This window comes from Haemorhous mexicanus, chromosome 1 (genome assembly GCF_027477595.1).
Source record: "Haemorhous mexicanus isolate bHaeMex1 chromosome 1, bHaeMex1.pri, whole genome shotgun sequence".
Lineage (NCBI taxonomy): Eukaryota > Metazoa > Chordata > Aves > Passeriformes > Fringillidae > Haemorhous > Haemorhous mexicanus.
This window is the reverse complement of record NC_082341.1, coordinates 140,166,092-140,193,804: the sequence shown is the minus strand read 5'-3', so window position 1 is coordinate 140,193,804 and position 27,713 is coordinate 140,166,092. Positions and strand designations below refer to the sequence as shown.

The 27,713-nt window shown below is 37.4% G+C and overlaps 1 protein-coding gene across 1 annotated transcript in view; it reads left to right on the top strand.

Annotated features, from left to right (window-relative positions):
• RSPO2 (R-spondin 2) overlaps positions 1 to 27,276 on the top strand; it is a 98,649-nt gene extending 71,373 nt beyond the window's left edge. Inside the window, exon 5 of the mRNA XM_059865357.1 lies at positions 25,175 to 27,276. Coding sequence (XP_059721340.1) covers positions 25,175 to 25,284 — 110 coding nt within the window. The 3' untranslated portion in view covers positions 25,285 to 27,276. The remainder of the gene's footprint in view (positions 1 to 25,174) is intronic.
• The last annotated feature ends 437 nt before the right edge of the window (positions 27,277 to 27,713 follow it).

Below are 27,713 nucleotides of genomic sequence, written 5' to 3'. Positions count from 1 at the left end.
ATCACAGGTATTTCCAATGACATCAATATCCCATGTTAACACCATGGCACTTGCCAGAGGAACTCCTGATGAAAATGGCAGCCAGCTCTTAAATTCCTCTGCTTCTCTGTCAGACACAAACGTGAACATTTTGAATGGGTTGCCAACTGTACTTAAACAAAAAGTTCAGCACAGTAGAAAGAGTACTATAAAAGCTGTCACACTCTTTTAATTCATTGCTTTTAATGTTGCACAATGAAACCTTAGCTGTTGACTAGAGGCAAGTGCCAAGCAGCTTTGATCAGATCTAGCATAGCTGCCCTGAAGCTAGATTGCATCTATACTATAGTTTCTTCAATACTGACAAAGTTGCTACATTTATCTGCTACTTGACATGACAAATGTTTAAAGGGTTTCTAAAACAAAGCTAGTTATAAGCTACCAAAAAGATGGTTAAATTCTGGCTTTTTATTTTTGCTCTGAATTTATGGACCAGATTATTTTATTACCTCCTCATTTGCCTTCTGTTCCTTGTGACTTCTAAACAAGAAGGAAAAAACTTCTGTTAGGGTTTGCAAAAACACCCCACAGTTTGGTCAAATATAGAGGATAATCTTAAGCACTGCAAAACATTATTCAGGGGATATGCACTAAAAATCAGTTTGCAACTCTGCCATATGGCACTAAGAGTGATATATGAGTAGGTCTCTGAGTGTATTTACAACAGGAAAAAAGAATTTGTATTTGATAACTGATGGTTGAAGAAATTTCTGGGCCATAAAAACTTGACAGATGAAAAATATCTACTGAGCAAGTCCTGTGTCAGCCTTCAGGTCATTGCTCTGGTTAGGCAACTGGAGTAACTGGTGGGAGGTTTTAGCTAAAAGAAAGTTCTGTGGCAAAATAAAGGGAGGTGAGTCTGAAGAAAAAGGAAGTTGTTTCAAGATCATTCCAGGTTGTGTCAGTATAATAATACAAATTACTGACATTCTGATGTGAGGTCAGAATCAGGTTTTCATAGTCACTGAAGGTGATTCTATGTGTGTTCTCTGTGGCATGAATAGATGCTATCAACTGTAATTCCCAGCACTCAGCACATGATTATTCTGCCACCAGCCTTTGTTAATCGTGTCTGCAATCCAGTGCCAGCTTGAACATACGCTGCAATAATTCCTCTTTTGAGAACAGGGGACGCCAGTGCATGATGAGCCTTAGACACATAAATGGAAAAATCCTGGGAGATAAAGTTCATTTTTTTTTCCTTGCAGCTGTGGCAAGGAAAAAGAGAAGAGGATTTATTATTTCTGCAGAACTCAGAAATAGAGATGACCCAAAAAACAGCACGGTGTTTTGAGAGAAGTTTTATAACATGCTGAACAGTTCTTTCAAGTGGAGTTTTTTAATTATATAAGTAATTGTTCTTCAAATTTCAAGCTCTAAAAAAAAGAGTTGATTCATATGTCTTTTCCAGAATAATGTTTTTTTGGGTGGAGAATGTTGTGAAATAATAATATTTTACTTTTCTCTTAGTTGTCTTCCAAACAGCTGAAAAAATTTTTTAGAGAGATAAAAGAAATTAAATTTCTTTGGAGTGGAACTTTTCCCCCCTTTCATTTCAGTGTCATAGGTTTACAGTATCTTAAGCTGTGGCACAAGTTATAAAGCATTCACCTCCCAGTTCTTTGGGTGAGATGCTTGTCTGGAATAGGTTGGTGGTGTTTTATAGAGGAGTTGTTATAAATCTCTCATAGCATTGATGAGCGTGAGCTTCTTGATGGTTATTGCCAAAATTCAGAAGTCCCATCAAAGCCAGCAAAGTTTAATGCTTGCTTCATTTAAATGAGAAGCAAATCTATCTGGTTTGTAATTATTACTTGTTCCATGAAGTAATGGGATCTCAGAACTTAAAAGTGAATGTAAAATAGGAGCCAAAACATAACTAGAGTCTTTCTCACTTCATTCAGAAATTTTAGAACCGCTTTCTATTTCAGTGAAGGTTGTCCTAGAAGAAATAATAAAAAACCCCCAAAAAGTGATACACCTTCCTCAGCTGAGTATAGAATAAGAGTTTAAACAGCATTGCTGGACTTGGATTTATAACTGTCTGCATCAGTGCATGCACTTTAAAGCTGGGAGCAGCATGCTTCAAAACAACCACTTAAAAATGATTATTCCTTTTTAGACAGTTGTTCAAGTCAGCATCTCTGCATCATCTTTCAGGGCTATTAAAGAAGGGTGTGGATCTATTGATAAGAGTTTCATTTTTCTATGTGAACCAAAGTTTTATCGAGTTGGACAATTAGCTGTGTAAATTCTCTAGAATTGGTAGAGATTTCCTGTCAGTCCAATAGCAATTGAATTGGTGTGTTCACCTTTTGTACCACTTACAGTAATTTTTCTAATTGTCTTGTTCTAAGACAGTAACAGACAGCAGAGTAGTGGATGCCTTCTGAGAACAGTGTCATGCACAAAATTTTTTCTTCTCCCTCGACCAAAAATGAAAAGACACCTTTTTTAGGGATTGAAACTCCAATGCTGTCAGTGTGGCAATGCTTCAGCTGCCAAAGGAAAGGTACAAATGCCCTGAAATCTGTAAGAGCATTTGTTCCTTGTGGACACTTTGAGGAAGCTCAGGTACTTCCTTCAGCAGAACTCCTTGAACTGTGAAGGTGACCATGTATGGCTTGCAGGAGTTGTTATAAAAAGATTTTACCTTATTACTTCCTAAAGCAATTTAGAGAATAAAGTAGTAGTGAGGACATTAATGGTAGTTCCCTGTATTGCTTTCTTGTGTAATTTTTGTCACCAGTTTCCTCATTTCTTAATGCTCAGCTGCTGGAACCACCACATAATACTTTTAATGTTTTAGCTGTTTTTCCAGTCTTTATAGCTGCAGGCAAAAGTTGGAGAAAATGGACACTTTGAATGTTTCAACACCATAAATTAAATGAAAAGCACTGGAAATTAATTATTCCATTAAAAGCCAGTGGTTTTAAATTTTGCTTGCAACTGGCTTATGATTTTTGACTCAAAGTGGTTGTTAAACTTTTACCTGACATCCACCCCAAAGGGAACATGTTTAGAGGTGGTGGTTTTCAATGTTTGCTAAAGCACTGTCTCACTTAGGTATTCGTGTGAAAACTGACATATTTCTGTGTGAAAACATTTGGTTTTCATTTACGTATTTCATTTTACATATTTACGTAAAACCTAGTCAGCAGCAGAGTATCAAGTGTTATTAGTGAAGGAACACTTCAATGCACTATCTGGCATGCTAATTTGAAAAGATTAGAAATTCATATTCTCTATTAAGCTCTAAAAAATGAGCTAATGCAATGCATTGTGACTGAGCAAAATAATAGCTGGTAATTTACTTCCTTGGTTCCTGTCAGCAGTTTCATTTGTCTTGAATAGGTATAATTGTGTGTCCAAAAAGAGATTGCTCTAAACCCAGTTTTGATATAGTCAGACTTTCCAAATCCTGTATTAAGCACAGCAATTTCCTGCTTCAGATAAAAATACTTCAGTCTTCAGTTATATTTATGTTCTGCTAGTAAAACATGGCTTTCTTTTAAAATGTGAAAAAGAAACATTTCTGCAAAGCTGAGTTGATTGAAGTTGTCCTATTACAGCAGTGTCCATGTGAAAATGGTGTTCAGCTGAGCATAAGTTAAAATCAAAAAACTCATTTTAAAGGGCTGTTGAAGGGTAGAGTTGTCACAACGTTTCCTCAGGTATGAGATTTGGAAAGCAAGCACTTGCTGATTGTTTAACAGTTATGAGTTATCACAGAGGTCAAGCGTGGGAGGTTTCCAGCCTAAGCCATTTTACAGAAAATGAAGTGATAATGGTTACTGCCATTAGCCATATGAGTCAGTAGTAACTCACAGAAACATTGCTTATGCTTGCCAGAAGTTAATACTAAGCAAGCTCCATAATCTCATTTTAGCTAGCAAACATATTTTCCCATTAAAAAGGAGCTAAATTGTACTTATGGTGATCTTACATCTTTGAAGATAAATGCAAGAGGTACTTTGCCTAGTTTGGAAGTTTTGGAGTGTTTTTCTACCAAATTTATAAAGATAATGATAAAAAAATCAGATCTGGATCTTCCTTCCTTCATACAGTGTTTATTACAGGCTAGCTTTATTTTGATGGGAAAATATCAGGAAATTGAGTATCTAATTGTCTATATAATAATAAAATGTAGGAAATTTTTTGACTGAGTAACTGTACCTCAAGAGCCAAAATTTATTATTCTGTTTTTATTTTTCTACCACTCAACATGTTTAGTTAAGATATGGGAACATAAATTTTGTGTGTTCTTGATAAAGTTTGGTATATATAATGTTTTTCATTTATACCTCAAACTTACTGTGTTATCCCCAAATGCTAACACCCCCACATTAGAGAGATTGGGACAATAGTCATCTGTTTAGATATAGAATTAATACTAAAATGTATGTGTACAAACACAGAACTAAAAGTGTTTTTGTGCTCCCAGGCTTGCTAGGATTTCTTAACTCCAAAAGATGCTTGCAGCTAGAATAATTTTAATCTTTCACTACTGGTGTTTCTTTTAATACACAGCTGCTGTTGTTCAGGCTTTCAAAAATTTGTTCCATAACAGTTTTGTTATTATCCTGCCCTAAGGAGTGCTGAGCACTTTTGAACATTTGCTGCTGAAGAGTATTCTTTCTGAGAGATGAGTGTGTTCAGTTTCCTTCAGCTTTTATAAAAATGCTTTACTGATTTCTAGATGGACTTGCTGCTCTAAATCCCCCGGGGGCTTGTGAAAATGTTCATTGTAAAGTTGGTCTTTTCTGCCCAGAGCAATGGTATTGCAGGGCACACTGGGAGATTTTTGTAGTCTTATACTTGTTCACACTAAACTTCAAGATTATAAAATGCTAAATTGCAAATAGTGCCATAAAATCATATTCTCTTGTTTTCCTCAGAAGCAGTGTCCCAATTTATGAAATATTTCTGACTATGTTACAGTCACACATGTCAGCCCAAACGAGACAAATAACAGTGTCAGACCTGCTGAACATTCCACAAGGAGCCCTCCCTGACTGGTTTAGAAATTGGAGTTGTAGACAGTTTGTCAATAAAAATGTTATTGCACAATTCTTAGAATTGCTTGATATTAGTGAAAATATACCCAATTTATTTTCATGTATTTAAGACCCTGTTTTTGCAAGGCTTAAATCAAGGGATGGAATAGAAGGATAGAGATTTTTTTTGGTGTATCTACCTGTGAATTGCATATTAGTTTGGAATAATGGTTGAACAGTATGTCTTTGAATACAATCTGGATATTAACCCACAGCCCTGGAATCCTAACCATGACCTCAAAAATATTTAGCTTTCTACATCATTGCAAAAAGTCTTGATCATGATTTAATTTATCTTACCATTATAAAAAAATGAAAAATTCTCAAAATCAGGCCATAAGAACAGACTCTCTTGCAGGATTTTGGAGCTTCCAGTACTGGCTAAAAGTAGGAATTGCAGAAGTATATGAAAATATTCAAATTGTGGTTAATGGATGGTGTTTTGTTTTGTATGATTATATTGCTATTGTACTGTGTATAATTGTGATACTTGATATACAGCTATTTTTCTAAATGTCAAGATGTGGCTACTAAATAACCCTAGAACTCCAATTCTTGGTTACTAAAATAAATGATTTTCAATGGAATAATGCAGTTTGGAGAGGAGACATAGCTGTTGCTCACACTGTGCATTTTTGTTGGGGCATTTCTACTTCTGGGTATTTTTTTTTTTTTAAATTTAGCTCTCTAACATAAACCACAAAAAAATTTGATATGTTTTCTTAAGCCCCTTGAAGAAAAAAGAAAATTCATAGTATTTCATAATATTCCATTCAAATAATGTGTATTTTTTCAGTCCTATACTGAGGCAAGATTTGATATTCCTGTTTGATGGAGCAACTCTCCACTCAGGATGCTGGTACAGAGATAGATCCACTCTTGCACAGGTGCTGGCACAGGGTATTTTGAAAAGCACAATATCAAGTATTCATGAAATTGTTGTACCTTCACCAAAACCTCCATCTTTGAAGTTGCTAAGCTTAGCAGACATGCATAGTGACATGAGTTTTCTGCCCTCCATAAAATGATTGCAATATTTAATTTTAAAAACATTATATTAAAATATTAAGTACTTTATTAATTGGTGGGTAATTACAAAAAGCATCACTTAACATAAATTCACAAAAATGTCAATATGTCAACATTTCTTCTGCCATAGTGTTGTTTGTGTCATGCTTTCTAGCACTTTTGCACCTTCCAAAACTATTTCTGGGCCCCTGTGTGTTTTCTTCTCCCTTCAGTTTTTGACACATTTCTCACAGTTTAGCTATATTCCTCCCCACTTCCCTGGTTTACTTCTGCTTCCTGTGCTTGTACTTTATTTTTCTTCAATAAACAAGGGGTTTTACTCTGTATGTCTTTTCTATTTATTCATGAATGCTATAACTCACTCATTCAATTTTGCAAGCTCTTTCAATCTGTGTAAAATAAATTAATTGATGTAACTAATCTAGAGTGATAATTTTTATCAGCCCGCTCAATAATTGTGATACCACTTTGTATTTAATAGGTAATCTAAGTGAGTGGGATATATTTATCTAACCCATAAATAAGAAATCTCAATTTATTTCTGTATTTGAGCCAGCAATGTGCCATGGGAGCCTTTATAGCCTAGAAGGTTCATGGTGTCCTTTGCTGCATCAGGAGAAGTGCTGCCAATGGGGTGAGGGAGATCCTTCCCCTCTACCCAGCAGTGGTGAGGCCATAGCTGGAGCAGTGTGTCCACTCTGGGCTCCCCAGTACAAGAAAGACACAGACATACTGGAGAGGGTTCAGTGAAGGGTTCAGTGAAGATGACTGAAGGGATTGTCTCTGCTGTGAGGAAAAGCTGAGAGAGAGAGGCAAAGCTGTTCAGCCCAGAGAGGGGGCTCAGGGGGATCTTACTAATGTGTTTAAATACCTGAAGAAAGAGTGGAAAAAGGCAATGGGCATGAACTGAGACCCAGGAGGTTCCTTCTGAATGTCAGGAAACACTTTTTCACTGTGAGGAAAACAAGAACTAGCACAGATTGCTCAAAGAAATTGGGGAGTCTTTCACCTTGGAGGTGTTCCAAAGCCATTTGAACATATGCTGGGGCAAATGGCTCCTGCTTGAGCAGGAGATGTTGGATCAGATAATATCTTTTTTTAAGCTCAAAGTCCCTCCCAACTTCAACCATTCTCTTCCATGCATAGCTTGATTTCAAATTTGAAGTGGTGGTAAATTAATCAAAATTTTTATACTAGCTATCTTAAAAGCAAGCTAATTGCCAAAGGTAAAAAGTTCATGGCTGTTTTATGAAAGCCATGGTTCTCCATTATTCATAAAAAAACCCCAAAACATGATGTCACATGCTATGTAATTTAGAGAACCTGACATTTTAGTCCTCCTGACATTCTCAGTCTGTTGCTTTATCAGGGAAGGGCAATTTCTATGACTAGATGACTGACTGGAAGCTGTACACCTCACTGGAACACTGAGGGTGCTTGTAGAGAAAATTTCTGAAACTAGCAAAGCACTATGGAAAAAAAATAGTGAGAACTTATGTGTGATATATATATAATGCCAGCAAAATATCTGCAGTTTACTTCATGTAGCTGAAAGCAGAATGTAGTTCTTTGCTGTGCTGTGGATGCTTTTTTTCTTACAACTGAGACATTGGCACCATTTGTGTCTCTTTCTTACTATCCTAAAATAACAGCCCTGTTTTAGAGGCACTCTATCTCTGTCTCTCTGCTACAATAATAATTAAAATCAATATAATAAGTGACTAGAACCTAAAAAGATTCTGTCTGCCTTGAAATGTCAATACAGAAGCCTGAAATCCCTTAGCCACTTGGACTTTGATTTCTGAATCGACCTACATTTTAATTTCCTCAAAATAACCTTTACAACTGAACATTTGCAGCGTTGGTGGTTGAAACAAAGGGCATTGGGCTTAAAATTCTCTTTTATAATGGTTATTAAACACACCAACATCTTCTGTGTATAGTTTCTTACTTCAAAAAGCCCAGAGGATCTGGCTGTATTATGTTCCACTGCACATCTGCAACAAACTGTTACCATTTGCATCAGCACAATAGTTGGCTGAATAGGCTTGCTTCACAACAGAATATTAACAGATGCCTTTCTCTTTTCTGACCCCATTTAATCACAGTGAAAATAATTTTTTGTTTTATTTCCCAAAGGTGATAGAAGTCTTACTTCAGTGTGTTGTCTGATGTAGTCAGCTTATAACAGAAGTCTTAACAATACATTTTATCAGAAATTATTGTCTCCATGTGCTTTCATGTTTTGTAACTACCATCCTGGGCCAGTCTTTCCAAACTGTGGTACTTGAAAGCCACATGCAAAAAATGCAGTGGAGTCATGCACACATTTCTGTATGACACTATGGAGCTACAAGTTTGAAGTGGCAGCATCTTGATGGCTACATGATGCTCTAGGTTGGCATTGCAAAAGAAGTAGATTCATGACCTATCGTGTCATGAATGGACCTGATGTTCAGGGCAGTAGGTAATAAATATCCTGATTTTAGCATGGAAACACTGTTATGGTGAGCTGTACCTCCACTCTTTCTTTTACTCTCTATTAGTGTAATCTCATACAGATTTCACATTTTCCCTTATTGTTTCTCATCTCTCATGTCTCAGGCAGGACATGTGAGACTTGCAGGTACAATAAATATCTCGTGCTCTTTTATTAAGCCTTGATTTTATACAGTTTCAGGCAAAGTCAGCTGTCCCTTTTGTGCAAAAAAGTTTGTCCTGATCTATTATCGGCTGGAAAATCGTAAGTCAGAATGTCATGGTTACATGGCCCTAACCAGACATGCAGGATTAGCATCATGAAGTGGCAGAGAAGTTCCTGAGTGGCAAAAGTCAGGCTGAGGCTTTCAGGACAGGACAAATGTTCTCCAGCAGAAACCTGTTCCCAAGCCCTTCTGCAGTGAGTGCCTCCATATGGCCATGGACATGCCAGGCCTCATGTGTGTTAGGGAAGCTTCTTGTGAGAGGAGTACATGTCTTTGTCTACTTTCTACTGTTACTGACATGTTAGTTTTGGACTACTGCTGCAGTAGTGGTTTTGGTGGATCCTTGGTTCACCCAGAGCAGCCACTTTCATGTTTTTGTATTCTGATGCCACCAACTGACTCTTGCAGACCATAACGTTATGCACATAGGCTTTTAAGGATTTGTGAAATTTGAGTTTCAGTGATTGTTCAAGACTTATGGCCAGCATGGAATGAGCAAAATTCTGCTAGTAATAGTAACTTATATCTGGTCTGTTGTTTGAAAGCTCAATTTTGTTTCCAAGTAGTAATTCTTGCGCATAAGAAGAGAATAAATCCGTTCTTCAAAGATGACCAAAATTTCATTGCCAGATGAAATTTCAGAAGAGAATCATTTATCAAAACAATGTTTTTGAGAAATGATGAGATCAGGCTAGTTAAGTTGTTCATTATGTAAATTATGGATGAAATCAATCCCATCTATTATAATTTAAAAAAAAAAGAAAACCCTATCTTCTCATTTAGTAACATCTTGTATTGTTCAGTGTTAGTTTTAGCTTCTGTACTTGGCCTATCCATAGATCTGCAGCCCATTACAGTGGCGCCTGTTAGGGCAAATACCATGAAAGTTTTGCCAATTTTTCTATGATAAACCATGTTTTCCAGGAATTCATACTTAATCATAAAAAAATCCCTCACAGTTGAGACTTGGCTTGGAAAGTCTTGATTCACAAAAATTTCACTTGTGTGTTTATCCAGATATTAAAAAAATAAATCAGTCATCTAATTTATAAAACCAGAGGTATTTAAAAATAATGTATTGTTTAAAGATTAGAGAATTGTATTTGTTGGAAGCAAATAATATTATGATCACTTAATCCAAATAGACACGTTTCCTGACAATGAATAATTGATTTCTTGCTCTTACCTTACTAATCACTTTCAATGTTTCTGTGTATATTGTCTGTTGTGCAAATCCATAGTTTAAAATGGCAATTTTTTTTCAGTATTCTAGAAATATTTAAATGTCTAAGATATTTTCCTTTGAAAAGCTCACTGTGTATCAATGAAAATCTAAATATATAAATAACTCTGAAACTTGTGGTATGATGTTGCTATTATATACTAATGTGCATTTTAAAACTTTTTTTTTTCTAGATGTCATGCCTATAGTGCTGGTGGCAGAATTGTTTGGTTTAGTTAATTACACATGAATAATGATTAATGCAAGTTGTGAATGTTGATCATGGAGATATGAGAGCTAATCTGTGTTGTTATTCTTATCTGCAATGTTTCTATAGTTCTGATAGAGACAAGCTTTAATGTTGTCAATTTCTAACTAATAATCCAAATGATTGTTCAGATTTAAATTGCCTATAATTGACAGACAGACTAGTGAGAAATGCTTGTTCTGTAGTACAAACATTTCTTTTCAACTGTGTGTTAGTGCTTGACGTTTCCTGTTGAAATCAGGTTTGAGGAAAGAGCTATTACCTAAAGTTTATTTACACAGAATGTGCAGCAACAGAAATCACATGTTCAAAGCCTGTGTATGTGGAAAGAAGTTTAAAGAAGAATAACTAGTTAGCATTAGGGAGTAAGTAATTATTTGGCTACACAGAAGGAAACTGGAAGATATTACCCATAACTGGAAAGATAATAAATTCAGACAGGATTTTGAAAGGATTTTTGTGAAGTTGGTAAATGAGGAGAAGAAAATGCTTCCAGTCGCAGAGAGAAGGAAACTGGCTGTAATAGTGGTTTAATTGTCTCAGTAGGGAAAATAAACAATTGAGAGGATGCTTGTAACTAATTTGATAAGTATGTCACACCCTAAATGATCCAGTTGTCATCCACAATTAATCTTACAGGACAGTTTAAATCAACATATGGAATAGATTGTGATGAATGTGCTGGCCAAGAAATGAGTATTTGCTGACATGATGAAATAATTAGCATTGGGTAGAGATCAGTCATACCTCAATGTGAGGAGCTGATAATCACTTAACTGAGCTTGGTCCAAATTAATAGTTCCTTCCAGCACTTAAATTGATATCAGCCAGTCCAAGTATGCAGCCAAAGTCATACACTTGTGTTTTTCTTCCTAGTAGCGGGTACAGTGCTTGGATTTAGGATGAGAATAATGTTGATAACATACTTATGTGCTGGATGTTGCTGAACAGTGCTTACACTAAGGCGAGGACAAATAAGCTTCTCATGCTGCCCTGACAGCAAGGAGTAGGAGAGGGCACAAAAAGCTGGGAAGGGACACAGCCAGGACAGCTGACCCCACTTGAACAAAGTTTATTCCAGACCCAGCATCTTGCTGAACAGCAAGACCGGGATGAATTGGCTGAGGGCTAGCAGCTACGTCTCACGGACTGGGAGATTGGAGGACTGGCTGGGAAATTGCACTGTGCATCACTTGTTTTCCATATTCTATCACCATCATGGGTGTTGATGTTGTTATTGTTATTTTCCCTTCCTTTTCTGTCCTAAGAAATTGTCTTTATGACGACCCACGAATGTCACCTCTTTCCCAGTTCTCCTCCCCCATCCCGTTGAAGAGGAGTGAGCAAATGGCAGTGCAGAGTTTAGCTGCCTGTTGGGTTGAGCCACAACTTGCATGCCTGGCTTTCAGGACCAGGTACTCCAGTCCAGGCATTTATCACTCTGGCATCCAATTGGCAAAAATTGCTCAGCTTGAAAAACTGTTATAAATTTGAAGTTAATGATGTCTCAAGGGTTCACGTAAATGTTTCATCATCTCTTAATCTTTTGCAAAGAACAGACAAACAGGAAGGTAGCATTCTTGGAAGACAGCTGGCATAAGAAACATGCCAGGAAATCTGCTACATTTTCAGGACAGTGAAACACTAGCAGGTTTCCTGGCATGTTTCTTGTGCCAACTGTTTATATTTCATATAAACATAGAATGGTTTGGATTGGCAAGGACCTTAATGACCCTCTAGTTCTAACCCTCCTGCCGTGGCCAGGGATGCCCCCCAGGACATCAGGTTACTTATTTTATTCATAAAGTGTAGCACTTGCAGCTGGCCACCAGTTCAGCAGGGATTGTGGTTTGTGCTGCTGTACTGTATTCCAGTCTCTGACTGCCAGCCTCAATAACTACTGGTGGAAGTACCTCTAGTGCACAAAGAATTAAAGAATTATAAGCACCAGGCATTTCTAAGCAAAAAAAAAAAAAAAAAAACAAACAAAAAAAAAAAAAAACTTGAACAGTTTCAATATTTCAGCTAATACTGTCACAAAATAATAAAGACAAGATATCCAAGATCCCACATAAACTAGAAGCTGTCCAAAGTAGCTATGAGAATCTGATGATGTGGAGCTGGAATAGCACATGCATTTATATTTTTCATATGGTTAATTAAACCCATAGAGTCATTCTGTACATACTAGGGTTTTATTGGTATTAGAATAAAGAATTTCTTTTTTTAAAAAAATGAAACTGATAATTACTTCTCTCTGTGCTTCTAATCAACAGTCTTTGATGTACATCTGTTTTTTAAGCACATCTGTACTCTAACTTCCAGTCAGGAAAAGCCTTTTATGGCAAGTAGTCTTTAAGCTACATGCTGTGTTTATTTCATATATTCTTTTTCCTTTTCTTCTTAAGAAAGTATCCACAACTTTTCCTTCAATTCAATTTCAGTTGAATTTTCAGTGAATATATACCTTTAAATGTTTTATGCAAGAAAAACTTCAGTTTTTCAATTTAGCTTTGACAAGTTGTTGAAATGATGGTAGAGGTTATAGCACTATCTTTCTTGCAGATATATCTCTGAATAAGAAGTGAACCTATTTGTCCACTCCACATGTATTATTGGACAACATATTATATTGCTTCTTATATGATGTGATGCCAAGTGTGTCTCCAGCTGCTGTGTATGTCAGGGGGATCTGAGGGGAAACACAGCCTGCTGTGGTGCTGAGAGCATCTACAGTGCTGGGCTGCTGCAACAGAGATGCTGCAGACCATTTATTGATTCCCATAGCAAATCAGTCTCTTAGCTCTGGAAGGGGAAAAAAGACATTTTTTGGTTGTGTTCTTCAGGAACACAATAATGTAAAATGTAATGTAAAGTGCTGAATGTAAAAAACACATGCTTTTAAGTATGATGTGTCTAAACACTGATGCACTTGGGTTGAAATACATACTCATTATTTAGCATATTTAAGCATGTGCATAGATGTGGATGAATTTATTGTCATGGAATTATTTCAGTTTAGTGAAAAAAATGTTCAGATCAGCCTTTGTTCAGTTTGGGGTAGTTGCTGTACAAGAGGCCAGCATTGCCCTGCTGAAGGTGTTCCTGCAGCTGTCCAGAGAAGGGACACACAAGTGCACAGCTGTCTGGAAAAGGGACACACAAGTGCACAGCTGTCTGTCCAGCCTCCAGCAGCATGGGTGGAGCTGAGCTTTCCTGCAGGCATGCTTTGCTTCCATGGGCTGACCATTTTGGTGCATCCTCTTCTGCCTGCAAAGCTGTGAGAAGTAGTTGCTGGATTGGTGGGCACTCAGGAAGAGCTTGGACAAAAGTGTCCTCAGCAGCTGCAGCTGGATTCAGAAAAGGGGCATTCCCTGTAATTGTTGTAATACTGATTTCATTCTGAAAATACACATGAGTTCTGTTTCTAATGGCTTTTCCTAGACATACATTTCAGTAGTGAAGATAAATAACAGGCTTGGGCTCTGTGGCACCACTCTGAGAGATCACATTTTGCTTATTGCAGCTTCTGATGTGAAAGGTGTTAAAGGCATACGGTTCAGTCCAGCCCAGGTTGTTTTGGCTTTCTTTGTTTGGTGTTGTCATGCCATCAGAAGAGTTTAACCAAGAATAATTACTTTAAAAGTAGAATTTCTTTTTGTGAGACTAAGCCTGTACATTCATATATGGAAAGCTTCTGCAAAGTTTCTTCCTTTTGGATTAATATTTGCAGCTGTAGAAATGAAGCTAACAGAAGCATTACAGGAGTCATGTCCAGTTCTACCTACCATGCTTGAATGTGTTCAGATTCAGGACATGAATAGACCTATTGAATTTTAATCCTCGTTACCACAAAATAAAATTAAAACGTTTGCTGGCTGGATGGCTAGGAAAAAGCAGTGATGGCTTCTAGATGTATCTGTAAGCATTACTTACTGTTTTAGTCAGTTATATAAACACCTTCTAGAAAAAGAAATAATCAGAGGATAATGGTAAACTATATCATAGGGTAGACCCAAAGAAAAATGTAGGTTACTTAGTAAAACAATCACAATTTCTCTTCATATAGTTAAATGTAAAGCTATTCTGCAGAATCAAAGATTTATAGAACTAGGAAAACATAGCTGCAGGATGAGGTATGGCATCCAAAAATGGTGTTCCTCAAAAGAAATCATTTGAGTCCACTACGATATATAGGGAAAATTTCAAATGCAATTCCTTTCTGTATAACTTTGGTAATAAGGAAGGAGCAAAATCAATCTCAGAATTCTGACATCCAGATTGAGACCTGTATTTTATAGAAGATATTGGAAAAACAGTTCAGTTGGAAACTGCAGGTACAAGTAAAAAGTAATTATGTGACGACTAAAAAATAAGCTTTAAAGAAAGGTGCAGAAAATCTGCCACATGTTTAACTTCTCAGATGATGAACAAATATTTATCTACAGTCTGATCTAGGACAGAAGGGAATAATAAGAAATAACACCTGCATAATAAAATTGAAGTTAGGAATTGGACAGAAATTCTGGTGGTGGAATGATTAACTGCTGGAATAATTGCCAAAGTATTGGACCCTCCATCTCCTCTTGTCTTTGGATTTAGACAGGACAAATTTCTCCAACAAGTTAGTAGCCTCAACAGCATATGAAACTAATGTTTCATTTCTCGTGTTTATGTAAGAAATCCCACTAAAGGTTCTCTTGGCCCCAAGTCTCATTTGTAATCACTGCATCATCTTAAGTTTTAAGCAATGAAACATGTTTTCAATTATATTAATGTAAAGTGTAGGCATCCTGAAAGAGACAAATATTATCTAATTTGCCTATGCATTTATTATTTAATCTACAGACTGTGAAAAGCTATGCAGGTATGAATTATTAGGGCCCCACAGTCTGGGAAAGTGCTTCTCACTGAGCAAGCAAGAAAGCAACTGTAACACATTTTGGGATAAAGCCATGTGCCTCAGAACATCCTGTACCTCCTGCCTGGCCACAGCTCAGGACAGTCACTGTCTCTGCAGGAGCTCACTGAAGGGTCTGGGCTGTTACCTGGCGCAGCTTGGGCCACACCCTCATTGGTTGGCTCAGAGCTCCCAAACCAGGGAGATGCCTGCAGGAGCAGCCTGGCCTGTGCTGCCTCTCTGGGAAGGAAAGGGCTGCCCCAGACCAAAGTTCAGACCATGGAGGTGGGGTCTGGAGGTGTTCTCTAGCACTGCTGAATTTAATAATGCAGGCCTAGCATGACTACAGAGAAGTCTGTGGTCATAGTGTGTGGGATGTACAGGTAAAGGGAAATTAAAGGGAAATCAAAGCTAAATTTGGATCACTGGTCTGATCCAATGTCTGTGGAGAAGGGAAAGCTGTGCACTGTATTCATTGGTGGAGTTATGGTTAAAGAGAGACTGCCTGACCAAATTCAGGCAGGCACTGGGACATCCTGAGCACCCTGAAAACATAAATCCAGCGAGTGGCAAGCAGCAGTGCAGGTGCACAGCTCACCTGGTACACTTTTCACTACATGAGAGAAATGAGGCAATAATTTTACACCATATTAGAAAGAACACATTCATATGCACTTTCAGTTATTATTCAGAAGGAGCCTTCCTGCTGGACAATACTTTAATTTGTTGTCAGGTGTTTAATTAAGCCTCTTCCTGAACATCTATAAGATTTACTGTGCAATACTTAAGGAGGGGCATGAGGGATAATAGAAGTAATTTCTGAGCTCTTTCAATTATAAAAAAGGAATAAAATAAGATAAAATAAAATAATCCTGAAACAAATTTATTCCTCAGTTCTTGACCTGAATTCTTGAAGTGAATTTAAAAAGGACTAACTCTTCATAACTAAATAGCAATCCACAGAAGAAAATATAGCTCTAAAAAAAATTAGTTTCTCAGTATAATCTTCCTCTCTCTAAGAAACCCTTAATTGAATTAAATGCAATTTCCAGTATGAAATTAAACCTCGGGGGCACCAAAAATAAATGTTGCTTCAATAAAATTCATTTTTTATTTTTAATATGATGCATTAAATAAAATTAATTAAATTCACTTGGAAACAAGAAGAAAAATAAAGAATCCATTTTGAAATAGTGAGCAGGAGTTTAAAGTCAGATTAATATCCAGTCAAGCCTAGAGAAGTTCAAGCCAATTAGTTTTTAGCTATAAATGTTGCCTGTAGAGTTAGAATGCATTTACATGGGTGTGCATGCTCTTGACAGTGTATAATTTTTTTTATTATTTTGAAATTTGCTTTATATTTCTCTGTAAAAAGAGGGAAAATAAATAATCCCAAACCTTCCATTGTAAATATTTTCCTTGGCTCTGCTTGCAAAGTATCTGATCTGACATGGTGTTGACTAAGATAAGAGTAGTGAGTGCCCTGCATGCAACTGATATTCGTACTGTTTGAATTCTGAGCTAAATTTACATTAGACAAACATTTTGGCTGCATGGAGACTCACCTGTTTGCATGGAACTGTGACTGAGAGGACAGTGGGACCCAACATTTGAGCATCTGTGTATTCAGTTAAACAGGGGGTCTTCTACGAGAGTTTTACGGTTTCCATGTCCCCTTGAGTTTACTGGTTTTTCTCTACCTCAAGAGTGCTTACTCCTGCTTTCTTCTCTGAGTATGTCTGCGAATTTTTAGACTTTCACTTTCCATATTCTTTTATGAATATGTACCTCTACAAATAAAAAATAATATTCCTGGCAATGTTGTGAGAGCAAGCAGTTTTCAGTTCATATCTCACTGCCATCTACTGTATATGCTGGAAAACTGCACTGTGGGAAATGCATTGCATTTCAGCAGTGTAAGATGACTCTTTTCTCAGTTAATTTGCCCTAAAGTTGAAGGAAAAAACTACTGAGCTTTCAATAGGCTGTGACATGTGAATTCATTCCTTATGTAGGAATCAGTATTTCTTAAACAGATGACAATGTCTGATTACACCATATTGTCCAGAAGGAAAGAACATCAGATTATATAGTATTGCTTAGTTAGTTTGTATTCAGGCCAGATGAAAATAGATGGGCAGTTTGGGAGGAAAGGAATACCTCACTTTGCTTATTCTTGTCCTAAGTAGTAATACCTTTAATTTCTTAATGGAAATGCCAAAACAAAAACCTAGCAGGATTTAGATGCAGGAGCTTGAGATATTTGAATATTCATTTTAGTTGAAGAATTAGTCTTTGAATCTTTTAAATTAGCTTTCATCTCAGTAGCTGATGTCTAATGTGTGCAAACATCAAGTATATACAACACTACGTGCTGGTTGGGATAGATATAATAATTTACCTAAAGTTGTGACATTATTAAGTTGTAAATAAATAAATAAATCAGGATTCTGGGTGTCAGGAACTGAGTAAGATATCTTTCAGATCAGCTTTGCACTGAGTACTTTTGTAATGGTTTGTGTAGAAATTGCAAAGTTTACTTAAGACAGAAATTTTTCTGATTTCATCAGGAAAGCTGGCATCAAATAGACAAGAATGCATGCAAAACTCTGTGTTTGCATAAGTGAATTCCAATTCTTAGTCTATTATTAATTTCAGTAGACTGGGAATATATATTTATACCATTAGATACCAGTATTACACCAAAAAGAATAAAAGAAGACCAGTGAGCTTGCAAACTCAGGGATTGCAAAGCTGAAGAAGTACCTTCATTTGCTTCATATTTTTATCTGTTTTGATGATGGCTATAATTACATTAGGGGTTTTTTGTATTCTTATTCAGTAATTGTTCTAAGACCTCTAAGACCTCATTTGCTGAACATTATATAACTCTTGCAAATGAAGAAAGAATGATTCAAGAATTCCTTACTTTTTGTGATGTCCATTGTTACCATGTTTCATTGCTTTGCAAATGTTTATTAACCCACCTTTACACATTCTGGTCCTTGGGGATTTGAAATGGTATTGTGGGCAGCTGATGTACCCTGTGTGATCATTCCATCCCTTCCTTCCCTGGTGTCTTCAGAGGCAAATACCTGTTCACAAGACTTTGTCAAATGACATCAGAAATTCACCCAGGAGAATGAGGAAGTGGTTTCTGACACTTGACCCTTTCTGTTGCATCTCCTAAACCTCATTTCTTTTCCTGTGTCACCATCCAAGACAAAATGTCTTTCACTCCTTGTCCAAAAAGATAATTTACTTTGGCTGATTTCCTCCAAATCATATTCCTCCTACAGCACATATTGAGAACAGCCAATTTCAGCCCAAATGTTATGGCATTAAAAAAATCACAACTGCAGACTAGTTTAGGAAAGCTGTCATGAATTCAGTAGCAGGTGAGATTGGTAGAGATGCCCATGGGCTGTGGTTTGCAAAGTTATTAAAGCTCTGTATATCCTCTTCTTCTGGGCCACTTGTCAGTGTCAGTTTGTAAATCATGCTTTAGGAAGAGGGTGACTCTGTAGCAGTGAGGAATTTTTTTTTCCATTGAGTGTGTGTTTACAAGATTTCTTAACAATTTGTGCATTTCTCTGGCAGTTTCAGTATCCAGAATTTTTAACTGAAAGCCCTGGGAAATAAATTATTTCTGGGAATAATTTCTGGTCTGAATTCTTTGCCTGCTTGGTTTTTGGATTTTTGCAGTCAGTGTTTCTGCGTAGCTTGATGTGTGGTGCACATGCAAAGTAAGTGCTGAGGCATTGGTGGGTCTGTGCATGACCAGTGTTCTGCCTGACATGAGGAATGGCTGAGGCAGCTGGGAGTGTTTCCCTTGGAGAAGGGGAGGATCAAGAGAGACCTTATTGCTCTCTGCAACTACCTGGAAGGAGGCTGGAGCCACGTGGATGTCGGGCTCTTCTCCCCGGCAGCAAGAGACAGGATTAGAAGACATCACTCAAGCTGTGCCAGGGGAGGTTCAGGCTGGACATCAGAAAGAATTTATTCACAGGAAAGGTTGTTAAATAAGGAGGTAGTGGAGTCACCATTCCTGTAAGTGTTCAAGAAAACACTGGACATGGCACTTAGCGCCGTGATCTACTTGGCAAGCTGGTGATTGATTGTATTCAATCTTAGAGGTCTTTTCCAGAACCTAAATGGTTCTGTGATTCTGTGATTGTGACATGGTTTAGTGGCAAACATGGTGGTGGTGCTTTGCTGGTAGTTGGACTTGATGATCTTAGATGACCTTTCCAGCCTTCATGATTCTAGTCTATGATTCCATGATCTGCCATCTTTCTCTTGAGTTGATCTTGTTGACTGGTTAATCATTGAGTATCTACCATCTTTCCACTGCTGTCATTAGTTCCCTATGTTGCCATTCTTCAGTGATATGTCTTGATAATAACTTTTCTAGCTTTTCTCATGGATGAAATGCTGCCACACTTGAGGTCTGTGGTAGAACTGCAGCTGTAGGAGCATCATGTACAAACATGCAGCTTTTATCTCCTTAAAGGACAAGTGAAAGGGGAGGAAAGACTAAAAGGAGTATTTAGCAGGATCTGCTCTTATCTTAGGATTCCCCTGTGCCTTGCTATTAGTGGTGAAAGTTCTGTGCTTGAATATCCATGGAAGGGAAAAGCCCAGACATGTAAATCCCATCATTCAGTAATCACCAATAGAAGAGAAAAGTGTTTTAAATAAGGAGGGGAGTATTAAGCATTCTGGTAGCTCTAATATGATGATTTGTGTGTAAGACTGCTGAAATTACACTGTGAAATAAAACTGCAGATGGTTGTTTTGCTCATCCCTTTTATTAAATGTTTTAAATTTGCTGCCCTCATGTGGCTGTATTCTATACTTTCTCTGCTGGAACTCCCACAGGACAGGATTCCTTAGGACAGCAGTACCTGCAGCAGTGTTTACACACCAGATGAAGGACAGTTCAGACACTGAACTGGTGCTGTCTGGCTGAGTCAAGAATGTCAAGAAATGTGGCTGGGAGTCCCTGTGAATACATTTGGTGCCTTTTAACTCTGCAGGGCCAGGACCACCCTAGGTGTTAGGAATGGATGCCCAAATTCTGTCTGGAGAAAGCTGCCTTTGCAGCTGTCAGAAGGTGATAAAGGCTCCTTCTGAACCAGGTAATGTGTATCCCCAGTTGGCCAGGTGGGTCCATGCAGAAGGAATACACAGTATATTTCCAAGCATCTTTCAGCTTGAGGTATGAGACAACCCAGAAAACTGAGCACAAGTGCATGGATTGTAGTAAGAACACTGATAAAATAGTACAAAAGCAACATAGGATGAAGAAAAATAACCCAGCAAGGTCCAGTTTAAGGTTGTTATTGTTTTTTTTTTTTTTTTTGTAGCTGTTACTCTTTGGTGTATGGACAATTGCTGAGTATATTAGCCTAAAAAATGTTTTTTCAGGAATGCATGTTATAATTGCATGATAACCTATATTGGACCATTACCATTTAATGTTGCCATTAAAATACATGATAATATTTCATTGCATACCATATTAGTTGCCCAGATACCTACCAGAACTAAGTGGTCCAAACAAAAGTTTAATGAATAACACTGTCAAGACACCACCTATTGGGATAAGTTACTTAAAAAATAAAGACTTACTAATTGGTAATTCATAGAGAAAATTGCAAAACTGAATTTTTAAAAATTGGAATAAAGAGTTTATATTACAGTATTGCTTCTGCAGAAATCATCTGTGCAGAAATGCGAGATGTAGAATGAAACATTGGGCTTTCAAGGCTCCGTTTTTAGTAGGAAGTTGAACACTGAATTCAGCTACATTTCACATCTTTCTTGGCCCTATAGATTTCAGTGTATACATGTGGCTTTACAGAGAATTAAACAAATTATGTAAATCATGTTCAGAGCTGACTTTGATAACAGAAATTGAGGAGCCTGTTTTTAGACAGTCAGAAATAAAAGATGCTTTCCAACAAAAAGCTAGTTACCTAGTTTGTATGCAAGGGAAAACGCAGTCAAAATAAATATAAGAATACAGTATGCTGTATATCTGAACAGTGCTCAGATATCCTGCTTTTAGCATGAATTATTTGTATTTGCTCCCCTTGCTGCTAGCATCAAAGTCTTAAAAAGAAAAAACAGCAGTCATAAAAAAAAGATTGAAGATGAGGCCTGATCTGGAGACCTAAAACCTGGAAAGCAGAAACAACGTGCACTGCCATCTGCCAGGTGACAAGCAGATGAGCATCCTTCCACTAGGAAGGATGTAATGTCATTGAAAAGACCAGTGCTGACTGTGGATTCTGGGCAGTTGCAATGGATTGTTTGCTTGCTTGGATACTGCTACTGATCAGGAGTGGTTTATAGGGTAATTGGACCAGACTTAATATCTCAGATATTCATATAACCATAGAATGATCTGGGTTGGACCGTACAGATCATTTACTTCCAGACTCCCTGCCATGGGCAGGGACACCTTCCACTAGACTGGGTTGCTCAAAGATTCATCCATCCTTGGCCGTGAACACTTCCAGGGGTGGGGCAGACACAACTTCTCTGGGCAACCTGTTCCTCACTACCCTCAAGAAATTCCTTCCTGATATCTAATCTTAACCAACCCTCCTTCAGTTTGAAGCTGTTTTTTCCTGCCCTATCACCACATGCCCTTCCTTGTATGAAGTCCCTCTCCAGTTCTCTTGTATTGTCACTTTCTGTTCTGTACAATAATATTGCAGCCTGGTTTTGATGATGATAAAAGGACTCTAAAGAGGCAGAGTCCTTTCGCTCACTCTCCTCATTTGTTTCAGTCAGGAATTACCTTTTTTGTGCCACAGCAGGTTCTGGACTGTAATACAGTGCTGCTAAAAAATTCCACTCCTTTTCAACTGCACAACAGAGCCAAGCATGGCAGAGCCCTGCTGCTTCCTATGGGGAGACAAACCTGGGGTCAGGGCTCTTGCTCTAAGGAGCAGGAAGAGAGTGTGGCAAGGTGTGGGGAAGGTTGTGCACACAACCTGCACACAACCTGAGCCATGACACAGTGCAGAGGTGGCTGCTGCCATCCTAGCCCCAGGGGACAGTCTCTTCCATCGCCTGTCCTCCTCCCACTGCCCTCCAGTAAGGGAAATGGGATAGCTTGGCTCACAGATCCTCTCAGAGGATAAACATCACGTTCTTCAAAAGATGTCTGTAGCAAGATATTCAGGAGATACTTCTGTTCACTGTGCTTCTGCTGATAAAATAAACACTGTAATTGAAATCTGCATTTAATAAAAGTTGTTATGCCTGGGGACTTCAGCAGCATACTTTGTTTGAACTCTAGTCTTCATAATCAGTTTTTTCTTGCTAGTCTCTAATCTCTCTTACATTCTACTAACAGTGTGGGAACTGATGGTTACCCAAAAAAATACCTTTTATATTCAGTTTTCTGGTTAAAATGTCATGTGGAATTTGGGACTCAGCATCACCAAATTATCTGGATTTTCTCTGTGTGGTTTAATATTGTCCTGAAAATAATGAAGCTTATTCTGTACAACAGGGAAATTTGAGATACACTGAGCAGCAAAAGAGCTCCTAAACTATCCTTTATGAGTGGCTCAGGGATGCTGCCTCTGCATGGGTAGCTAGCCCACAGAACAGGTAGAAGTTAATTTACCTTTGGGGTCCCTTGGAATAAAAAAGCAGGGAGGGAGACAATTGCTGCAGAGCAGTAGAAGCATTGCAACGTGCTTGTTGCACAGTGACATCAAATCATTGAGCTCCAGTCCCATTCATTTCTGTTTTAAGGATATCATATGGGCAGTGTGCTGGCAATTTGGTTTGTATTGCAGGAGCTACTTTCTAAGGCTTAGACAGAGATAACAGCTGTGTTCTGTGTTATTTTATCAGCTCAACTCACAATTTTTTAGTGGAAAAATAATATGATCTTTCATTACCTTAAACTTATAGTAAGCAATTAATCTAGCTCTCTGGAGGAGGTCATAGAGAAACTAGATGAGACACTGACTGAAGTTTGTATTTCTTTTACTGATTGGTCTATTTAGTGAAAAAAACCCAGAAGGTAAGATCACTGAGCAAACTGGGAAGCAAATTTCCATTAAAACTCCTGTTGGTTCTGCTGGTCTCGTGAGAATCAATTGACCAGCAGAATTGGTCACTTTTCTCATATTATTTCCCCTCATCTACTCCTCCTGAACAAGCATTTCAAAGATTTGGATTTAAAAAAAAAACCATATTGAAAGTGCAAGTTAGAATACAGTGTTGAACACGACATTCATGCAAGTTCTGATGCCTTAAAATATAGCAACCAGTAGAATTCCATTAAAAAAATTATATTGAAATTTCTGTAATTCAAACCACCTTATTGTAATAGCATTTTGTGTCCAGTGTTCCTTCCCTCTGACCTCATTAGGAATGCCTCGTCATTAGATACACTGTTAGTAAAGAGTTTTAACTTAAAAGCTGCTTTGATTAATGCTTGGTTGGACTGAGGATTTATTGTGCAGGATTAACTAGATTTAAAAATGGCAAAATGCCACAGTAACTTTAATGCCAGACTTTAATGAGAAGCAGAAGTAAACTCCAAGGACCCATATGATTTTCAATATGGACTAAACTCATGTGCTCATTACCCTAATGTCCTGTCCTATTTCATATACAAGTACTCCAATAATTCCTGAAGAACAGTAGCCTAGAAAGTGTATTACAAATGTGCAACCTGAAGTTTGTACATATTTTTAATTAATCATAAATTTTGATAATTTTATAATCAGATTTATTCACTATTATTATCAAATAGAGAAAAACTCTTTGCACTGGTTTGGTTCTTTTTAATTAAGAAACAATAAGGAAATAAGTCAAAACCAGACTGGCAAACATTTTTCCCAGTAAATAATGTACTGACCATGTAGATTAAAAATGCATTTTCACATTTTTGTGTAATCTGCTAAACAAATTTCTTTTTACTGTCTTCTTAAGTTCATTAGCTGCTCCTGAAAGTTTATAAAGTTGGCGCTTCTAGAGTTTAATAACCTTATTTTTTTACCATTGATCACATATTTTAGTATATGATACTGCCAAGAAAATCCAGACCATTCTCACATCCGACAACATTTGGTCATCTCCTTAAATCCTACTAGACTTGATAGGATTTAAGCATATACTTAAAAGGTAATGCACTGCTCAATGAGGGCCTTTGTATCTGACATGTTTTCTGTCCATGCTATCTTTGCTGAGATAACCAAAGGGCACTGATTTATCATTAGAGCTAAACAGGAAAAACTTTCTCATTCAAAAAGCTTGTAAACTTTTTTTTTCTGAATTGATGGTGATTTCCCAATTTGTTTATTTTTCAGTGAACTCTCAATAGTAGAAGCATGTATTTAAATTTTTGTTTCTGCACAGTTATATACTGTGAGAATTAGGCACAATGTACTAATAAGCAATACCAACAGTTCTGGTACTGTCTCTGCCAAAGCAGGTAGGATGGCATCCAACCAAGTTCTTGGGCTGTAATGTCAAATTTCTCATTGAAATCACAGATGTGTTGGACATGACTTAAACAGGATTACTCACTCCAGCAAATTTACACAAGGGTCTAAGGCGTATATCCAGCTTGCAGTGGGTAAGGAGCCTGCATTCTCATTTGGCTCTGGGCCTCGGGCACTTGCATAACGTTGCTTGTGTAACTTACCCTGCCAAAGTGAAACCTGCATCAACATGGTTACTCATACCAGAAAAATTGTGCCTGTGGACAAGTGATGACAGTCAGGGATCCTGCTTCCTTTTGTAACACACTGAAAACTTCTGTTTTCACTGATGATTGAAGCTCTTTAGCCAGAATTACCATTGCAGTCCCTATTGATAATTTCTGTACCACTGAGTTGTTTTTATTGGTTTTTTTTGTCACTTCTGGATTCTTTACTTGACTCATTATTTGTTTTTCCTTTTTTTTTTTTTTAGGGAGAAGGCCAGCAAAAACGAAGGACAAAAAAAAGAAGAAAAAGAATTTGATGGAAAGGGCTCAGAAGCAGCACAGCATCTTTTTAGCAACAGATAAAACAAGCCAGTAAAGACTTGATTTTCCTTAATGTATTTTTTTTTGCGAAGTGCACAAAAGCTGCTATATGCTCCTGCCCATGGATGCACTACAATTCAGCTGCTTTGACAGTATTGGTGGCAAATAACTTGTGAAAATAAAGCCCACAAGCTTGTTTGTTTTATTTATATATTTTTTATTTTATATTTTCCTCTCATTTTTGACCTGAAAACTTCAAGGTCAGGAGTGCACTGAGTTGGATCAGTGGAAGTGGTCCTGAAGTGCATCAGCGACATTGTTCTGAGTGCCTGGTCAACATGTTGACAAGGAAAGAAACCTACACAGCACCAGTAGGTGGACTTGTGCATATTTGAATAAACAGGGGGGAAAGGAAATCTTGAAGGTGTAGGTACAATTGGATTTATGGCCTTTGTTTCCTGTATTTGTACATTTCAAGAGTAAATGGATATGACTTACCTCCTGAGTGGTAATGTACGTTGTTCTCACACCTGCTACATTGACACAGTTGTGTAATAAAACTGCTTTAAGACAACATGCTGCAGGATTCACTGCTCAGACTCACCCAAGCACAACAGACTGTGTGTACATATTACTCTGTCTACATATAAATGAACATATTTACTGTACATCTATGCATTTTTATGTATAATACTTTATACATGTTTAAAGGTATGTTCTGTTGGTTCTAGTAATGTACTTTAAATAATCCAGTAAATGTTTACTTTTTGCTGTGTTTTAACTATCTTCTCATGTTCCTTAATAGTTACAAACTGGATTTTTTTTCTCATTGGCAAGGCACACTCATTTGCAGAACTACCTTGCACAGACCCTCACAATGGAGTGTCAGCTCTGAAGTATAATTGCCAGACTAGTAATCCACAAATTCTTTCTGCAATTAGGTACTTCTGTTTCAGGCCCCATGTATTTTGTCTCAGAAAAAGAAGTTTAGTGTTTTTTAAGATGAGGCATGATGATGGTAGAAATTTTGAGTGTCAGGAGAGAAATTACTTGTAAAGTTCTTGGTATCAAAGACTGTATGTGTAGTTTGAGATATTTTTGTTTGCTTTTTTTTTTCCCCCCCTCCCAGTGTAATGCAGTGTTTAATTTCAGTTAGTCCTGATGCAGTCAGATAAGAAAACAAATAATTTTTCTCCCTGAACAAGAGAGAAACAAAATAAAGGTCATGTAAGGTCAACCATTCAAAAGCATAGAAAACACCAATTCCTCAGTATTGCTGATTATTTGTAGAAGCTTAACAAATTTATTCTGCAGCTGTTGTTTGCTTTGGGACATTTTTTGGGGGGAGAGGTAGAGACAATTTTCTGTGTAGGCCATTAAAATGGCACAGGATATGTAATTTGGTAATCTAGCATTATTGGGCTAGCATTCAAGGGTATTTTTGGATACCTGACAGGTATGCCTGTCACTTAAGAGAAATTATTTCACTTTTGGACCTAAAGCTTGCATACGACCTACACCAAAAAATGAAGCAGCAAAACAGACCCCAGATCTCCACAAACCTCTTTTTGACATATACTTTAGAAAAATCCCACAAATTCCAGTTTTAGTTTTATGGGTTATATGCTTTTCAAATAAACTAGGGAAATAAAGCATCTGTAAGCACAAATATATCTACATTTAGTTATGACAAGTGTTACTACCAAAATTACATATGTTAGACACATATGAATGTTCCATCAAACTGCTTGTGGACTTCCACTCAGCCATGAGGTTTTCACTGTATGTTCATATTTACCTAGAACATAATAAAGTTACAGACAGTAAGATTGCTGTAGTCCTGGGATGCTAGTTTGGACATAAAATGCTCACTTCAAAAGCAAAAAAAGAAAATGAGAACTGTAACTGTCTGTTTGCTTATTGGTTATCAAATTAGGCTGTAAGTTCAGTTAATGCCCTCATACAAGCCTTTCAGTAGTGGTTACAAATATTGTATTAGGCATGTCATGGAAAGAATGCTACAAAATACAATAAAATGGTGTCACAAGCTCCTGAGTAAAATATTTTTGGTCCTTTTAAATTCAAATAGCATATTCTTTTGGAATTTCATACATGTAGAAAAATTGCAGAAGATGGGGAGATGCAGATTTTCTTCCACTGGAGTAAAAAATGTGAGGGTTTTCCATACAACTATTTTGTTTGAAAAGACCCTGAGCATTAGCTGTACATTGATTTCTCCTGTCCCAATCACCTTCACACCAAGAGTTTTCTTGGGAGTGTGGAGTGAAAATAAAATATCCCTAAGTAGCCCTCTGTAGCTCCTCCTTTGTCCTGGGCATCCTGCCTTTGCATGGTGGACCCTGTCAGTGTGTTCATAGCCCTGGGTTTTGTAGGATCAGACTTTGGAGGTCGGAAAGGACATTAGGAAAAGGCTTTGCATTAAGAAGGTGTTTGGTCACAGACTCCTCAGGGAAGTGGTCATGG